Source organism: Mus caroli, chromosome 10 (assembly GCF_900094665.2).
Source record: "Mus caroli chromosome 10, CAROLI_EIJ_v1.1, whole genome shotgun sequence".
NCBI lineage: Eukaryota > Metazoa > Chordata > Mammalia > Rodentia > Muridae > Mus > Mus caroli.
In genome coordinates, this window is record NC_034579.1 from 45,954,809 (window position 1) to 45,973,956 (window position 19,148).

At 45.1% G+C, this 19,148-nt stretch overlaps 1 protein-coding gene across 2 annotated transcripts in view; it reads left to right on the forward strand.

Annotated features, from left to right (window-relative positions):
• The first annotated feature begins 466 nt into the window (after positions 1-466).
• Positions 467-19,148, forward strand: part of Sim1 (SIM bHLH transcription factor 1) — an 86,702-nt gene continuing 68,020 nt past the window's right edge. Inside the window, exons 1-9 of one of the 2 annotated variants that reach the window (XM_021174968.2) lie at positions 467-711; positions 1,180-1,780; positions 10,504-10,586; positions 13,623-13,712; positions 14,190-14,298; positions 14,431-14,516; positions 15,093-15,292; positions 15,508-15,614; positions 16,230-16,377. In XM_021174968.2, the coding sequence (XP_021030627.1) occupies positions 1,606-1,780; positions 10,504-10,586; positions 13,623-13,712; positions 14,190-14,298; positions 14,431-14,516; positions 15,093-15,292; positions 15,508-15,614; positions 16,230-16,377 (998 nt within the window). In that variant the 5' untranslated portion in view covers positions 467-711; positions 1,180-1,605. Of the gene's footprint in view, positions 712-1,179; positions 1,781-10,503; positions 10,587-13,622; positions 13,717-14,189; positions 14,299-14,430; positions 14,517-15,092; positions 15,293-15,507; positions 15,615-16,229; positions 16,378-19,148 lie in introns of those variants that run through there. The other variant, XM_029482923.1, reaches the window with a different exon arrangement.

The window sequence follows — 19,148 nt, forward strand, 5'->3', positions numbered from 1 at the left end:
GGAAATCCTGGCCACTGTCTGGGATGCTATTCGCACGCGTTCCTGGAGCCTCGGCGAGCCAGCCCCCGCAAGGCCTCACGCTGTGCGCAGACACCCGAGTCTAGGGAGCGCGAGTGTCACTCGGCACGCGGAAGACCTCGGGGTTTGGAGCGGCGGCGGCGGCGGGGCAGCGGCGACCCCGCGCCCGGGGCTCATTAGGAGCGGAGCTGCCAGGCTCACTGTAGGACCCGAGCCCAGTCGCGTGGGGGGTGGGGGGGAGGAGGATCAGGGAGCATTCTCGTCACTCACCCCGATTGGCCAATGAGCGCCGCGTCTTGGTTGCCTATGACCAATAGGGAGAGAGAAAATTTGTGAGTGGCATTTGAGAAGGGCGGGAGAAAGGGAACCTGGGAGCGAAGTTGAAGCTAAACCCGGTAAGCTATAAAGAAGTTACAGGGGGGCGCTTTGGGCTCCCAATTAGGAACAGTACCGGCTCCCAACACTACGGAGGACTCGGACTCGGAAAACACCTCTCCCGTCCCCTGCCTGTGTCCTCCTCCCGCTGCTACCTCCCCCTCCCCCATTCGTGCCCATGGGAAGGTGGCCCAGGCACACTCTGCGGGCTGCGGGTGACAGCCGGGAGGCTGCCGATGAGGCTCCGCAAGCGCGCGGTCTTGAAAGCAGTTAGGGGGCGGGAGCCTTAGCAGCCTCCGCGGCTTTTGAGGACGTAAGGTAGGTGAGGAGCCAAGAGCTCCAGGTGATGCCCACGAGGGGCTGTCGCGCGTGCCACCTGTTAACTCTGCGCTGCGGTGCCCTGTGTGCAACTGCGGGAGTCCCTGGGGGTTTGATGCATAAGCAGCACTTCTCCAGGAACCCCTCAGACGTGAACCCCGCGGGGGAGAGGCAGCCGGAGTCGGGGGCAGTGGAGGAATTCTGCACGGCTGGATAGCCTGGCTTGGCGCGCACGGCCGGCCGAGCTCTCCGCAGACGTGCATTTAGCCGTCGGTGCTACGTCCCGGTCCCGGCCGCGGCGAGCGGAAGCCCAGCCTGTCCCGGGACCGACCTGCCCAAGTTTTAAATACCCAGGGCTGCGACGAGCAGAGTATGAGCGCAGAGGCCCTTTGGGGCCCGGTTGGCGGAATTATAGTGGGTTTGAGTTACCCACAGATGTCTTATTCCTTGGTGTTCTTGTCTTCGTAGTGATCTGAAAGAAGTTACCCGCGATTCCTGTTTCCTACAAACCAGCTCAGAACCAGAGGAGTTGGAAAACAAACGTCGGGTATCATTATGTCGATTTCCCAAGGACCCGGGTTCTTACCGCGGATCAGATGAAAAGGTTGGCTCCTTTGGGAGTCCTTCCAGCATTTTATACTTAGAGTCCCAAAGGATTGCCCGGATTTGCCGTGAACCAGCAGCTTTCTTTTATACTTACACCTCACGTTTTCAAGAAAGTATTTTGTTTGCGGCGTTGTCCTGTCCATCATTTGTGTCTTCCCGGAGCAAACTTCAGCCTCCTCGTTTAAAGTTATGTTTTTACCGAGTGTGATCTCTAATTGAAAGTTAACTTTTGGTTTTGGATGAGTCTGTGGAGTTTACGTTGTAAGAAGAAAGGGAGCCCGAGACACGATGAAAGAAAAGTCTAAAAATGCTGCCCGGACGAGGAGGGAGAAAGAAAACAGTGAATTTTATGAACTGGCTAAATTACTGCCTTTACCCTCAGCCATCACCTCCCAACTGGACAAAGCATCCATCATCAGACTCACCACCAGCTATCTCAAAATGAGAGTGGTCTTTCCAGAAGGTAAGCGTCTGTGCCTAGATTGAATTTCGAAGGAGTAAACCTACCCCAGTAGCACAGAAATGTACTTGTGTTTACCGGCGTGGGTTACATTCTCTGAAAAGGGAAATTTAACCAAGCTATTTGATCAGTCAGCGCCAAAGGGCTTTCCCTGCCTTTCTTAGTCTTTCTCTTCTTCCCCGTATTTCTCTCTACAACACATTCGATATATTTGGTTGGGAAATAACCCAATGGTGCTTTTATCAACATTTGGCTCAGTTGAAAGCAGGGCTAATCCAAACATGACTTTCCTTTTTGTTCCTCTGGTCAGACATGTATCCAATAGAAATCAGGAGTACTGCCCAATTACTTATTTTTGCTAGGTATAGATTAGACGTATAAACATAGTGCTAGGTCAGCTAGATAATAATTTATCAAAAGGGCCACAATTCTGCGAGGGCAGGCGTGTGTGTGCGAACAGTATGCCTAGACTCCGCCAGTCTCTTGGCTGTTTATTGATTCTCATTTTTTAAGATGTCCAGAGATTCCTAAATTGGAGCTTTGTGAGTTGCATTTCTGGCTTTGGCGTTATCTGTAAAATCATAAATTTGTCTCAAAATAGTCAAGATTTGAGGAAAGTAGAGCAGACAGAAATGTATCCTAGGTGGTGGCTGACAAATCGAGGCAAACTCTCATAGGGCCTAGAAGTTAGAATACCAGGAGCAGATAGGATTTTAAGTTGGAATTTCAGTTACTAATACTCATTGTGAGAGGAAGAGCGGACTTCCCAGAGCATAGTTTTGTGTGAACTCATTTCTACTTAGTAGGAAACGTGAATACTCTCCAGGGAAGGAGCGCTTTGATCTCCCATTTGCTCACCCTTCTTCAACCAAATAACAAACAGAATAGAAAAATATTTTGTTAGGGGAGGAAGTTTTAAGAATGTAAAAGAATGATTACTAGACAAACAAAACTTCTAGAGAAAGAAGTTTGTTTATTTACAAATGAGACAAATGAGAACTTCTTTTTGACCTGTTGTTGGTTTTGGGTGTTTGAGGGGTGTTATTTTTGATGAGGGGGGCTAGTTTTTGCTGGGAATGAAGTTTTCCTTCACTTGGTGTTTGTTCAAAACTTGCGAAAGGGCTGCAAACTAGCCAGGGCCACCACACAAACCTTCTAAATAGTTTATTTCTATCATCAAACCCATCAATAGTATTATATAGTTAGTTCCTTGAACATCTCTTTTCACTCTGAAATCCAGGGAGAAGAGAAATTACAGCTTAGAATAGAGAAAAAAATTATTTTCTTTTGTCTTGGTTTTTTTTAAGGAGAAAGGAGAAAGGCTGTAAAAACTAAAAATCACACTTCTGACCCAAACTGTACTGAGAATTGCTGATAGGAGAATCACCATTATACCACACTGCCTTCTGCTTAAAAAAGAGATCTCTCTGTCTTTTATACTGTCAGCACCTACTTTATAAAAATAAAGCTATTTCGAACTCCGCTGTTGCGCTGTTCCTAACAGGATTATTAGCAGTGATTTGTCAGCTACTGCGGTCTCAGTGGGCTCCCTTTCTGCGTGATTTCTAGTGGGTCTCGTCAATTATTGGTGCCGATGTCGCTTGCTGTTTGATCAGAAGCAGCATATGGTGCTGCTAGTGGGGCAGCGAATAACCGTAGGAGAAGAATAGAGGGCTGGTTTCCCCAGCAGTCACAAACAGAGCCCGGGAACCCACAAGGCCAGAGGCCCTAGTCTGCTCAGTGCAGATTCGGGGTGGGCTCTGAGAGGATCCGGCTGGATATTTTTGTTTGTTTTAGTTTTGTATTTTAAGAGAAGAAGCTTTCCTCTGAAGGCGCTAATTCTTAAAAATTAAAAATCGCGTTATAAAGAAATAGAAGGACTCAAATATATTCTCGTTATGAGGTCCTCTGGACAGCTAGCTAGGCCATCCCTTTTGGCTACTTTAACAGCGCTTTCTACAGTCCTCTCTCACCGAACTCTGGCCCCTCCCACCTCTCCTCTCTACCCTCTTCTGAGTGTGAGTTTATGAGGGGCGGGGATGGACCATGTGTGAACTCTGGGCACATCATTTATTTCGCTAGCTTCTGTGGAGTTCATAACTCACGCGCAGCCTCCACTCGATGAGTTAGACAGGATCGTCAGAACAGCTGGCACCTGGAGATGAGGTTTTAATTTCGAGATTGTTTGAGCTTCAAAAACACTAAATCGAAAGTACTAAAGTACAGCCCTTTACTGTATTAACGAAAACAACAACGGCAAACAATTACAAAACTCAGCTGTTTTCAAAGGAGCAAAAGAGTGACAGGCCGCAAAACCAGGCACTACCTGTAGGTGGTGCCAAATTTGGGTTTAGCCTTTACTTAGGGTTCAACCTAAGCATGGGGGTGAACTGAACACTTTACATCTCTGTAATTTTTTGGTGATGCTAAATAGAATTTGAAGTTACTTTACATGTCTTAAAGCTTTCCCACCACATAACATCAATAAAGTTTTGTTTTAAGAATAAGCATCGCTGTTTAATTACGGTAAATATCCTATCACATTTGACATGGATTTTACAAACTGTCTAATTTCAAATGATTACAGATTTGATGGCATGACTATAGGCATAACAATGTAGTAAAACTTGTTTTTTTACATATCACACACTTTATTTATACTACTGTGTAATGCCCAATGGCTATATGGTAAGTGAACAAAAAATTCTTCCACACTTATCTGAGAGGGTGTAGGACGGGTGAGTATTCCTTGTATGGTCATTCCCTGTACATTTCCGCCCCTTATCATTGTAGTAGCTGTTGTCTGGGTCCATGTTTTGACATTAATGTGTTTATTCAGAATAGGTAATCCTGAACAGTTGAGTGAGAAATGAGGAAGAGAGGAAGAAAGAAAGGGATGTGGAGATAATGATACAGGTATTTGGAATAACTAAGAATTCAGTATAAAACTGGGTGTGGTGGTACACACCTGTAATCCTTGCTCTTAAAGGTGGAGGCTCCAAGCAGGAGCAATTGAGGAGATGCAGGTGGAGGAAGATGAGGAAGGAGAAGGAACAAGCCTTGGATCAGCATTAGAGATTAAATTTTATAAAAAGGAAAATCCAGGAAGACCACTGTGAGGTCATTAAAAATGCTTATCTTCTGTTTAATCACATTTGCTCTAAATATTGTCTTGAAACAGAAAAAAAAAAAACGAAGAATGTAAAAAATGTACAAATCTTTGTTGTTATCAAAGCCAGGAAGATGTATTAAGATATCAAAAAACAACAATGGCATAACTTTATTTATATGCAAAAGAAGACAAATTCAACTTTCAAAGACATACATATTTTTATCCACTTTTACTGTAGATTTGGCCAGGGGCATTTTGTCATGCAGAATAAGCTGTAAGATCAGATATGGCTCCAAATCTTTAACTGTTTTTAATCTTGGTAGTATCACTATGCATAGTCGCCACTATATCTATGAAAAATAAAAATAATCACAAGGGTTGAAATTAGTATTTTCCCAAGTCCTACAACATTCATCTAAAACCTGAAATTCTTAATCATTTTTTGAATTAACTAAAAAACAAACAAACAGAAAACACTTAATTTTTTTTTTAAAAAAAGCTTGGTTTCCCACGTGGATATGTGATTTAAGGCTGTTTTTCTTGCTGCTCAGGGAAATGATTGAGCATTGGGTTTCAATGTTTATTTTCTAACACAAGTTTTTCTCATTTAAAGCCTCCTTTAAACACATTTTATGCTCAAGTCTGGTTTTCTCTGCTTAATTCCAGTTTTGATGTTCGTTTTAAGTGGGTGCAGAATTAAACTGTGTGCAAGACAGATTTATGACGAGAATGTGTAGATTCCGATCAATGATTTTTTAAAAAGAAGATGGGTATATCACAAATTAAAAATAAACAACAAACGGAACATCATAAGCTATGGTGGGATGCTTTCAAACGCAGCACAATTATCCATCTAAGACTAAAACTTATTAAACATATAAGGGTAGATTTTTTTTAGGGGAGTTGTTTTTACATTTCAGAGGAATCTTGATATCTTTGAAATTTTTTTTGCAGTCAGATGCAAGTTTCGAACGCAAACTCCTGGATTCTTGCGGTATTCCCTTATGGGCCCCGGTATTTCTCAAGAGAAGGAGACAGACAGTAACAATACCTATTATTTAGGTGGGTCACTTTGCCAGTATCTTGGACTGCCAGTTGTTCAGTCCGGTTACTCCGAAGTTGCTAACGGAATGGGTAGAATGGGGTAAACTTTTTTCACAAGTTTGACATGCTGGCGGGTTTGACACCCTGGTGGTTCTGTTCAGACCCCGGGTGGCTTTTTATCTCCGACCTTACCACACTTTTTTTTTTTTTTTCCCACCGCGGAAAGCTCTCAGCCCAATAGGTACAAGTGATATGTCGGATCTTCTTTTTGAATCATGTCTTCTTGAAGTCTGGGCATGATTTCCAAACCGTCCTGGTCTTAAGTTCTCAGAGAATTGGAGGTGTCACAAGCCCTATCTAAAGGTCAGACCTTGCTACATACCAGAGTGTGACACATCCTTTGTGCTGCAGAAAGCACTACCATCCTTCAGGGTAGTTTTTCCGCTCAAAGGAGATCAGGTCCTTCCCTCATTCCCCGCAGGACGGAATTCGGAATTCGTAGGTCGCCAGGTGAGGGGCTGCCTTGATTGGAGGCGAGGGTCTTCTATCGAGGGGGCATTATCCAGCCCGCGCATTTCCGAACACTAAACTCCTTTACGACGGCACCCTCAGCCTCCATGCAGGACACTTGTTCCCAGTTTTAAGCTAAATCCGAAGAAACCCCAATTTCTTGGTGTGTTGGGTAACGCGCAGCGGGTGCAGCGGGCTGGGTTACAAAGCCTGGTTGGCAGCTACTGGTCCCCAACCGGAAGCGCAAACACTGGGTTGGGGAAAAAGCCGGAGAAACTAGTGACCCGCGGCTTTCAGCTTTGAACAACACAAACACTAGAAGATTCCTGACACAGTTGTCGCTGCTCTGGCCGGGGAGAGGCGGGCAGGCAAGAGTAGGACACGCACCGGTACCGCGCAGGCCTTGCGGAGGTAGATCACAGGAGCCTTTGCGAGCTCCGTCTCAAGCAGTGACCTGGGACAGTTCCTAGGACAATGTTCTAGTGACCTAGGACAGGTTCGGAGACCCTGATGCGCCTTGTTGATGAACAAAGTGCTCTGCCCTGGAACTGCACCAGGAGTTGGTGCGACGCAGGGCACCCATTCCCTGCCCTTCTCTCCCCCAGAGAGCTCTGTTGTTTAGCCACTTCAAACGAGAACCCAGAGGCTGTTTGATGCCACAGCCCCAGGAATGCCAGCGCAGGACTTTCAGCCCTGGCGCACACACGTGGTATTTGGGGTTTCAGGTTTTCTTTTTCACGCACTCCGCCTAAGTAGCAACCACTAGCCTCTGGGGACCTTAAATTAGAAGGAGGGCTTGGAAGGGCTTGTATCACCCTTGTCCTCGGTTGTAGACGGGTCACAGGAAACCTCCCTATTGCCTCCGAGACACACTAGGCATTGTGGAGAGGACACATTTTTATGGAGACGCTGTGCTAATAAGGGAGGAAAGAAAGAAGGGGCCACTACAACAAGCTCTTCTCTTTGTAGCCAGCAAAGGAGGCGGTGATGCCTGGCCTGTAATCAGTATTTTGTCAAGGGCATGAAATTCATTCGAAGAAAAAGCCCGATCAATTTATTTTTGCTGCCTGCAATAACACAGCTGGATGATGCTTTGAGCGCGCGCTAGACTGGGGCTCATCATTCATTCACCAAGAACGGGCCTAAATGGTGCCTGTGGGATTAGGTCAATTTTAGTGGATCTACTTCGCCTCATTTGGTTACTAATTGGTTTCTTGTTTTATAAATCGAAATCTCATTTTCAGGAAATTACAAAACCCGCGCAGTCAGTCCATTGAGGTAATCCTTGGGTCAGGGGGTATTTAAATGGAAATGGCTCAACCGTGCACCAAGCGTAAAGCAACAGTGAAAGTTGCTTGGGTATTCACAGGAAATGTGAGCTAGCCCTTTAGATTCATAATAGATACACCCCTTCTAATACTACTTATGTAAATATGATAAACCAGATTTTAAGGAAAGTGAGGGGCCTGAGAGAAGTAAAATTTATCTGCTGAGGTTAATGTGGCATATCTTGGAAATCTTCCAAAATAGATTATGTTTTCCTTTGTCTTCAGCCACTTTAGCTGGGGAAAATCCTTTTGTCTGAAACCTGATTTAGTTATCGCCTCCCTCACAGAGAGCCTTTTCTCCTTTGCAAAACCCTGCTCCCTCTGCCTCACCGAGTTACAAGGGAATCTTTAGATCGTGTTCTCACTGTAATCCCGCCGCAAAAGGAGCTGGTTCCTCCTCATTTTAAACAGACAATCAAAGGATTTGCGAATTTTCTGCGGTAGGTCAAGTGCAGAAACGAAATCTCAGCTCCCCCACCCCCCCACCCCTTGCCCACTGAAACTGGGTGCTGGGGCGCTTCATCGAAGCAAAGAGGTGAGAGGATCCTTGGCAGCACTTTAAGACTTTGGGAAATGAGAACCTTAATCTGTTTTTTTTTTTGGGGGGGGTGTCCTCCACATTTTGGAGGGTGAGCTCCTCCCTTGGTGAGATCCACCGGTAGAGCCGGGCAGTCAGTTCCTCATAAAACATTAACCCAGACTCAACCGTGTGACAAGTTTCCTCTGCCTACAAAAGGGAACGCAGCCTCTGTGAAAACAAGTTTCCTCCCAGGTGTGAGGGGGGGGGGCGCAGAGTAGAGAGAGGAACTCCCCTGTTAGCTCGCACCCGCTCAGGCTGCTTATTAACCTGTGGGCAAGTCTTGTTTTCCCTCATAGGCGCATGCTAATGAGGGCGCAACCCGGCAGAGCAAAGCAGGCATCTAGAGTTCTTAGGCAGGGTCTTTTTACACGCCCCCGCCAACTTCTAACCCTGCGACCCCACTCGGTGATTTGCAGGCGGCTTCAGGCGACCCTCAAATTTTTCTATTAAAGACGTTTGTTTGCCTAAAACACAGGTTTCGCTAGCTTGAGGGGCGACTAGGACTAGTCCCAGACAACCGCAGCCCTTGGATCTCTAGAGGACCAGCGGGAATGTCCTGCCCTCTGATCCCAAGAAGCTTCTGGTTTTCTGGGCTCTGCGGGGCCCCAAGGTCGACGCCAACCAAGTCCTCGGCGGTCTCAGCAAGGTCTTTTCTCTTTTCTTTAGGGTGGCCAACTCCAGCTACTTCTTCTAGATAGGAGACGGAATTCAGGAGGATGAGTTGGGAGGGGAGGAAGGGAGGCGGCAACACGAAGGGGTGTGTATTGGTGGCTGAGACCCGACCCTTCAGTACTTACTGGCTCACCCTGATAACTGGGGCCAAAATCACAGTGTCACTCGGGGAGGGGAGCTGGGCGAGCTGGGGCGTCAGGAAGGATCACGCGGCGCGATGGAGGGAGGGGCAGTCGCAGGAGCCGATCCGCAGTATTTGCAGAGCATTGCGGAAATCGTTAGATTTATTTAGGTGTGCAAACACCCAGAAAGACCCCATTTGAGCCTAAGGGGCGCTAACTGTTACTCGTTGTCAGGGTTTTTAATCACTTGCTTAGGAAACAGGTCCTAGTTAAACATCTTCAAAAAACTAACCGAATGCTTTATTGTGAAAAACTATTTTCTTTTTCCATATTACAAATCCAGCGTATATGTTTCAGAGTATTTGCTCCTAACGAAATAGATCACCATTAAAAACAACTACGTCTTGTTTGTGATGTAAAAAACGAAAGATTTAACTAGTGAAGTACTTTTATCAGTAACAGTTAAAAGATGGCCATAAATAGTTTAACATGCTTTTGCACTTTTTTTTTTTTGGTCTTGCTACGGGTAGTAGACCATATTACATATGATTATATAAGGAATCTTACATAAATATTTCTTAAGGCATATTTAGGAAAAGATTGTGCCAAAGGCTTGAAAGGTTGGCGTGCTAAGACAAAGGGAAAGAATGGCCTGGCTTTGTTGATAGATGGTACTAGAGTAGTAGAAAAACCAACTCTCTAGGTTCAGAATAGAGAGAAAATAGCCAGAAAAGTTCTTGTTCTTTGGTGAGGGAAATAAGGATATGGGATAAGGCCTGGGCTCCCAGGGAAAAGAAAAAGAGAGGATTGCCTAGAGATTCTGTTGAAAGAGAAGCAGGAAATTATCCACAAACAGGTTTCTCCAAGAATATTCAGGTCAGACTAGGGGGAACCTACGTCTAGAAAGCCCCGCAGCCAATCAGAAAGGTTGCCAGGACTGAACCCGTGCGGCTGGTGGCCTCTGTTTTTTGTTTGTTTGTTTGTTCGCGCGCGAGTGTGTGTGTGTGTGTGTCTGAATGTGTGTGACATTTGCATTGACAAAGTGGGAGGAATCTCTCGGGCTGCTTAAAAGGACAAGGATGAAAACTGAAAACTTGGGACGAGAAATAACCCCTTCCTGAGCTAAACAGAACAGGAACCCGCTCAAAGATCGAGCTGGGATTGTCCAGGACTGGAGCCACTAGAACTTATGGGCAAGAATTGCCAGCTGACCCAGTTCCCTATCCCCTCAGATCGGATCCATAAAGGGAAGGTGGTAACCCACGCTGCTCCGCTCCCACTGCGAGACAAACCTCTCTCCAGCCCCCGACTGCCTACAGGGTCTGGGTTCTCTCGCTAATGTTTGCGTGTCTCCACAGGGCTTGGCGAGGCGTGGGGCCACACCAGTCGAACCAGCCCCTTGGACAACGTTGGTCGCGAACTGGGCTCTCATCTACTCCAGGTACAGATGCAAGACTTCTGGTCGCCCAGGCACTATCCGAGTCTTTGTTTTCTGGTGGGAGGGAAGAAAAAACAGAGGAGGGGGCATCCCAATAGCTCTCCTTACGTCTGAGCTCTTAATCTAGCTAGATGAGCCAGTGGTGCCTGCTTGTGGAGGCTGAAAGCATGGCAAAGTGACAACCAAGACTTTGGGTTTGAAAATCAGCCTGGTAAGGCCCCAGCGGGGCTCTGTCCAGAAGAGGGGGTTCTGTTTGTCCCTTTTCGGCTAAGAAACCTGAAATGCTCTGCGTCAGGCCTGGGAGGCAGTGCTCGGCAAGGATCTGAAATGAAGAATTTGCAAAGGAAATAACCAGAATCTGCAATAAATGCCCTCATTGCTTTAAGCCGGTGCATTCCAGATCCAGCTGCGTCTGCAACTCATTTCGTCTCTTCCCAGTAGTTCCCAGGCGTCCTCCCTTTGCCAGCGCTCCCCACTTTAGGCTGGTCCAAGCTCTTTGCAAATCATACACACACACACACACACACACACACACACACACACACACACACACACACACACACGAGCGCAATGAGTTTAAACAATATGAGGTGACCATTACTTTGTTATTTGTAGTACACAGGGGTTTTAACTGTCCATTGGCCGCTTAAGTCCGAGAACAAATATTTTAAATAATAACTCCCAGTGGCAGTTTTAGGTGTGACACTTGTTTTCCACCCTACATCCTCTATTATTATCAAGTCCACTGGGGTCCTCTAGAGTGGTAGTCTGAAACTATGAAGCCTAGGGGAACCAGGCAGCGGGAAAGCTTCCAATTGCTCCTTTTCCCTTCTCTCTCCTAGACACCAAATAGATTTTAGTTTCACTGAACAAAGAGAGCTTGGGTGAATGTTTCCCATGTACGGCCTCCATTTTGAATGTATCTAGAAAAGCCCTTGGCTCTCTTCACTGAAACATCTTACCTCAGAATAGGTACCTGGGTCTCCCAAGCCATCTCTCCTTGTTCCTGCATATTTTTTTTCCCTAGGAGTTTGAACAGGGAAGTAGCTTTTGACCTTTGTGCCTGTCTTGCTTTCTTTGCTCCCTTCACTAAGCAGTTCTTCCTTAAAGCTCTGAAGTTCTTCCCTCCCCTCTCCATTGGCAACACTTCCCTACAGTCTGATTTTCCCTCATTGGGCTCCACACAGGCTCCACATATCAAGGTTTTACCTGAATTTGTTCAACCAACAGACACTGGAAGATCAATTGTGTGCCACACAAAAAATCCCTGCCCTCTTGGTATTTCCTTTCTTATATGTGTCCATTTTTAGTGGTTCTGTGGAGTTTCTGGTGGTGTAGACATTACAGAGAAAAAACAAGATAGGGAAAGAGGAGACCTCCTTTCAGTTAGGGAATGCTCTGCATTGGAGCAAAGACCAGAAAGACACTAAGGTCAACTCTCTAGTTGCTCCTATGTTTCTACAATAGCATAATTCCCTCAATTTATCTTTTCTTCTTCCTTGTCTCTTTTTAAAAACTTTACACTATTGGCTGTGATGTGATTTTAATAAACTCCTAACGCTGTTTCTTCTCTCAGAACTCCAAAGCCTCTGGAAGATCTATACTAGCACTTGTCACCTGTACTGTTTAGCCCCTATGATCCCAGCTGGTCTCTAGTGTAGACTACCTCCCAGGCTCCCAACTTTTGTTTTCCACTGCCAACTAGACATATTTAAGACAAGAATGTATTATCTCCCTTTCCTGATTTCTATTTACACAACATCTGGGTTTTCAATCGGAGAGATGACAGGGACTCACAACAAAATCCCAATTTCTCAAAGTTTTCAGTCTTGGTTAATGTTACTGTCGTCTGCTTACTAACTTTACTGAAACCAGGAAATCAACCTTACTTTCTGTGTCTGCCACCCAATTAGCATAACATTTGCTTTCAGTATCATCATTAAATTAGACTCCCCCCTTTCTTAGACCCTATTTTAGTGTGCACTACATGGGCTCCTCGTCCTGACTCCTGTAGGTCATTCTTCTAGGAAAAGGGGACATGAAAGCATATTATTCTCTTGGTTAGAATGTCTGTTGGAATCACAATGTCTGCAGGAACAATTGCAGGGTCTCATTGACATTCCAAACTCTAAAACTCCACTGAGTATGTACCAATGTAGCCCTACCAAAGACCAGTTCTTGACATAACAAGTCAACCCACCCCTCAGTCCTTGACTTCATTACATCATTTCTTCTGCTTAAGGTGCCTTCTCTTTAGACCCTCTTCAAGGGTCTGCTGAAACTCCAAAGTGAGGCCTCTGTAATGCTTAGATTCTGTCTCTCTTGCCTGTGTATCACTATCTACTTAATTGTGTGGTCAATGCATTCATTTATGTTCCCTGAGAGCAGTCTGAGTTACGCTAGATCTCCATTGCCTTATTCACAGAGATGAAGGGGCAGGGGCAGTCTAAGAAGTTTCTTTATAAAGAGCCTGCCAGCTTGATGCATCTGTGTAAACATATACAAACACACACACTGTAACACTACTTTACAGACTGGCTGCTCAGAAAAGCCTCTCATCTCCTAAATCCCCCCTCTTCTGACTTTTTCCAGAGTCTTCACCAGCTTGCTTCTGTCTATAGCATCAAATTGCCAGTGCTCCCCATGTCAACCAGTGCCATTGCTCTGGATCTCTTCAGTGCTGATCACTGCCACTATGGACCCTTCAGTACTGACACAGGTTCTTTACAGGAACCACTGTCCTCAGGGCTGGACCTATTTCCTGTTGAAGGCTGAGATTCAGCTCCCATACCCAGTGCTTTTGTGTGCATCTGCCACAGATTTCTTTTTCCATCTCAGGGCATCAGCCTGGTCTGTAGCCTCACTCTGAATTGTCCGCGTGCTGAATACTTTACAGACCTGGGAGGTTCAAAAGAGGAGAATGCTTCTGGTTGTTCTCTGCCCTGCTTCTGGATAGTCTGTCACAGTCTCACCTTTCTGAACTGACTGTTTCCCTCCCTTCATTTCTTCAGATCTCTCACTCTATTTCTGCCTCCCCAGACTCTGGATGGCTTCATCTTCGTGGTAGCCCCAGATGGGAAGATCATGTACATTTCAGAGACAGCTTCAGTTCACCTGGGCCTTTCTCAGGTAGGTGAGTGGTTCACCAGTCCAGTCTGCAGTGTTCACAGTTGGAATTGTGCGGGAGGGCTTCCCCAGTCATTTTATATCTGCATTTGGGCACCGAAAACATCTTAGGTGACAGACAGGATGACCCAATAGCTCCGCTCCTGGACTGCCCTCATCCTTTAGCATCTATTGCAGACTCAAACAAACACAACTTTTTGGAGTTCTTACCATAAGTCAGACATGGTGGGAGGAGTTTACATACTTATGCTGTTTTACCAGACCTTACAAGGGATGTAACTGTAATGATCATTGTTCTCATCGCTACTGATATTTATGATTATTTTTCAGGTAAGGAAGCTGAGAGACAGATAAGATCCAGGTAGCAAGTAACAAAGACTATTCCTTCTTTATGGCCCCATTGACCCCTTGATCCAAGTTTTCAGCTTCTTTCAGGGGCATTGCACCACTACAGAGATAGTGACACTCTCCTCTTTACAGGTAGAGCTGACTGGGAACAGCATCTATGAATATATCCACCCGGCTGACCACGATGAGATGACAGCAGTGCTCACAGCCCATCAACCCTATCATTCTCACTTTGTACAGGGTAAGGCAGACAGGCCTTAAGCTTCTGCTCCTGTCAGTCAGCTTGGGGCTATTCCCTGATTTAGCTTTCGCTGGGACTGTTGCTTGGGGGCTGTCCCTCTCTCCTCCTGAGCCTTCCTCTTCTTTCTCACAGAGTACGAGATCGAACGCTCCTTCTTTCTAAGGATGAAGTGTGTTTTGGCCAAGCGGAATGCTGGCCTCACCTGCGGTGGCTACAAGGTGTGTGGTACAGATTGAAGGTGCACTCTGAGGGTGGCCAGGCAAGGACTAGGCTTCTGGGGCAGGAAAGGTTGGTTCCTGGCCCAGGGACGACACTTGTGTGTCCAGAACTTTGTAGTGAGCCCCTCAAAGCGTCACTATGGTCTTTAAGCTTTGTGGGAACCCGGGGAACACTTAAAAGACTGCCTCTGCAGGGTCTGCAAACCAGGCTGCTTTTAGAGAGGAGCTTTACAGTTCAAACACTGTCAAGTTTTTGGCCCCTCAGTCATTTGTGTCCCGTGGAAGTTAAGAACCAAAGCCTTAGCTGTAAGCTGGGATTCTCTAGTTGAAAAGCCAGCATCTTTGGAGAGCAGGAACCTTACCCTGACTTACCTGTGGTAGTTTGGTGGGAACCACCCATTTGCCTCTCTGTCTTTATTTTCTTTCTTTACATGACTTCCCCATGGCTGTGCAGTCACTTTTGGGAGGAGGGAGCACCAAAGCTTTTGTGGCCAAGTGGAATCTTACTGTGTTTCAACTCCTCCCCTTCAGTTAGGGATCTCTTCCCGATCTCTTGCCCCTCCCCCTCCAACACAGGTCATTCACTGTAGCGGCTACCTGAAGATCCGCCAGTACAGCCTGGATATGTCTCCCTTTGATGGATGCTACCAAAATGTGGGCTTGGTGGCTGTGGGTCACTCCCTGCCTCCGAGCGCTGTGACAGAGATCAAACTACACAGCAACATGTTCATGTTCCGAGCCAGTCTGGATATGAAGCTTATTTTCCTGGACTCCAGGTGAGCAGGCAGTCAAGAGAGACGGACGGAGACTCTGAACAATTGCAGCACTAAACAATCACAGCATTTGGCGAGGGGGAGCTGTCCCTTGATCTTACTAGCCCATTTTGCGGGTGGGACATCTAACCAGGTTTGGAGAAACGGAGGCAGGAACCCAGGTAAAGCGAGATGGAAAGTCCTCCATTCATCTGAAGGGTGTTTTTTCCCTCCTCCAGGGTGGCAGAGCTGACTGGATATGAACCTCAGGACTTGATTGAGAAGACCCTGTACCATCACGTGCATGGCTGTGACACCTTCCACCTGCGCTGTGCACACCACTTATGTAAGGCCCCACACTGCTCTCAATAGAACCGCGTGGGCTGAAGTCCATCAGATTGCTGATAGTTCTTCCTAGGGGGGTAGAGGTGGTAGCAGTACAGAGACTCCGAAAAGGACTGCTATGTCCCTGTCTGGTATTTCTGACTTAATGGAACTGCTAATACTAATGGAGACAGGGGCAAGGAGGGTGTTCCCTTAGTGGGGTTTTATTCTTCACCTGCAAACATCACTAAAGATGTGAACTGTTTAAACAACCTAGGCTAAGTTTCTCATGCGCATTAACTCACCTGGCTTTTATCTCCCAGGACTGAGGATTTAGGGGTAGATTTCTGCAGTAGGAAAAGCCAGTCTGGGAAAACCCTTAACTTTCAATGTTTTCCTCCTTGCTGGTGTGGAAGACAGGGGCACCAGGGAGGGGTCATGCCAACAATTAGCATATAATGGGTATTAGTTTGTGGGACTCCAGACTCAATGCCATTTAACCGGTCAATCAACTGATTGGGAATTTGCTTGTAATCTCTCCCACATGCACAGTTATCAAAGCACAGAATGGGTTTGCACTCAAACCACCCAGCACTTGGGACCTGTCGGGACATCATCATCTGCTTCTGTCTTCCAGTGTTGGTGAAGGGACAAGTGACCACCAAGTACTACAGGTTCTTGGCGAAGCAGGGCGGCTGGGTCTGGGTGCAGAGTTACGCTACCATCGTACACAACAGCCGCTCCTCCAGGCCACACTGCATCGTCAGCGTCAACTATGTCCTCACGTGAGTGTCCTAAGTGCCGGTCTGGGACTACCTTCTCTGACAGAGCGTGTGTTTTTGTGTGCATGCCCAGGCTCCGGTTTGGTCCTGGTTGTTCTGCACAGCCGCAGGTCAAAGGCTTTGAAGTTCCCCTTCGTTGTTTTCTAGGAAAAGATTTAGGAGCCCCCCCTCCCATACTGTCCATATTTGCTTTCTTTTTTCTCTTAACCTTTTCATGCGAACCCTGTATTAAACAAAATTTAATGCGACAGAAAGAAAAGAGAGGGAGAGAGGGTAGGATCCGCCGTACGGAGCCATTTACTGGTAACAAACTGGACATCTGTTTCACTTTTTCAGATCTGGGGTTTGAAGTTCTTAATTTTAAACAGAGTCTCCAATCAAAGTTAGAATTCTGAAAAAGTATTCCCCCACTCCCCTTGAGCCACAAAGGGGGCCTGAGTGACCAAGAGAGTCTAACTTTAACTCCTAGAAAGTAAAGGCTACGGGTTAAGCTACAAGAATTTGTGAGTGCATCTTTACTGGATCTGCGGGGTGTGATAGACAGGGCAGCTGCTGCAGCTGCACTGGATTCTTGCTCTTTCCAGAACTGTGCCTTACAGCTGATCACGTGGTCTAGCATGTGCCTGCTGAAGAAAGCATATTCTGTGCAGCATGAAAGTAAAGTTGCATAGGGCTGAAATCTATATAAAGAAATCTTTTGTGTGTACAGTTTATATTTATTTTTTAAGACATTGAAAACTTGTGATTTTATGGGATCTTCGAAATTCTTTGCTTTGGAAACAGGGACACACCAGACACTTAGCAGAAATGCTATCTTGACATTAGGAAGTTGGCTAAAGGATGCTCTTTGGAATAGAGTACAGTAGACAGGATGAGGCTTGGATTCATTCCATATTGCTTTAAATTGTCAAGTAAAAATATAGCTGCTGGAAATATACTTAGCAATAACACTTAGTGCTTTGTTTAAGAGGAATAACTCACTAGACTCAGCAAATGAATTTGGTTTAAGTAAGGATTGCTTATTTAAGAATAATAGATGAAAAAGAATAATAGATGGCTACTTAGCATATTTTAATTGTTCACTTTTTAGTAAACCATGTTAAAAGCAATATTTGACATTTGTAATAGCAAAAAAAGTAATGTATTTTATTACAGAGTAAAAACATACCATTATTTTGGGTATCATGAAACAAACCATCTACCTAATGGCCACAGTTTTTCATATTATTATAATAAACATAAGAAACTGGCAAGGTATAATTTATAAAATGAACTTGTGAAACAGAAATAGCAAAGGGTGAAATTGGCTTACCATGGAAAAGAAAAAAAAAACTTACAGAAAGTGCCTCGTATGTCTAAGACAGCACAAGTATTTTGTATAACCTCTGTTCTCTGTTGGTGACTGTGGTTAGTACTCATTCTTTATCCAACAGCAGGGCATATAGTCACCCAGACCCCTATAAAAGATCCAAATGCAAGTTCTACCTCCCAATGGGTAAACCTAATTTGTTAGCATTCATTTTGAAATGTTTTGTTTTGTTTTCCAGTGGGTAAGTAATCTTTTTTTCTTCTGTTGTCTATGTCATTCCTTACATATTTCTTGAGAGCTGTAGAACTAGACCCTCAACCTTACATCAGATTAAAAGGCTGTAAATAAGCATAAATACGTGACTTATGGAAGGAAAACTAGCGTGGCACACATTTGCTGAACATTGTTTACCTCAACTGAAGACAGAAGGGAGCACAGGTGTGTATGCGCACAGGCACCCAAGATGGAAAGCTAAAGTCGCTTACCCCCTCCCCTTTTAAAAATGAGTCTCAGCTCCTATTCCTTGCATAAAAATCCTCAGAACAATTTTTATAGCTGCAAATGGGGAAACTGCTTCAGATGACATGCCATCAGTTGGCTCTGTGTGTGTTGACGGAATTTTCATAACGAACAGGTTGCTATTTGTTTGATGTGTATATCACACATCTGGCTGGAAGTTACTACTTTACATTGTCTTAGAAGATTAAATAGATGGCTATTGAGTTTTTATGATAGTAGCGAATCACCACATTTACTCCTCGGGCTACTTCTCTGGGCAGCCAGAGACTGGTAAAGTGAATCCTTTCCAAACACACTACCTCAAAGAGCCCTTAAACACTAAGCAAGCTCTGAAATAACTTGACGCTCCAGATGTTTTCCAAATGTAAACATTTATATAGTGCACACTTTGAAGTGATTTTCATGACATGAAAGTAGAGGGAAAATTTAAATAACCAGTGGTCAAATGAGAGTGTGATAATTTAGTGGAAGCTATGTTGTGAGAAGTTTTTTTTCCCCCTAATTTTCTTATGACAAATTTATTGTTAAAATATACTTAGGAAAATTTGTCGTTATTATTGAATAGAATCACCAATGAACAGAAATCTAACATTGCTTTAATTAGCACCTGCAATATTTAGGAAAGGTGTTGTATACTTTCTGCCTTACTGGCTTCTATATGAACACTGTATTTTCCAGAGCTGGAAAGAAAGATGAGAAGAGAAGACACCATAGCTATAAATATTCTTGGTTTCTCCAATGCCTGAGGTTCAATGGAACAACAATAGTTCTTTCAAAACATCACCCCCATGATAAAACAAACCACAACTAGTTTATGATTTCTACAAGACAAGTATAATCTGAGAGAGTTCTCTGCCACGTAAAAACCATATATGAGTGCCCACAGCTTTCAAATGTGTGTTAAGCTCTAGAGCTACCCTGTTCCTAGTATTAGGAGGATAGATAC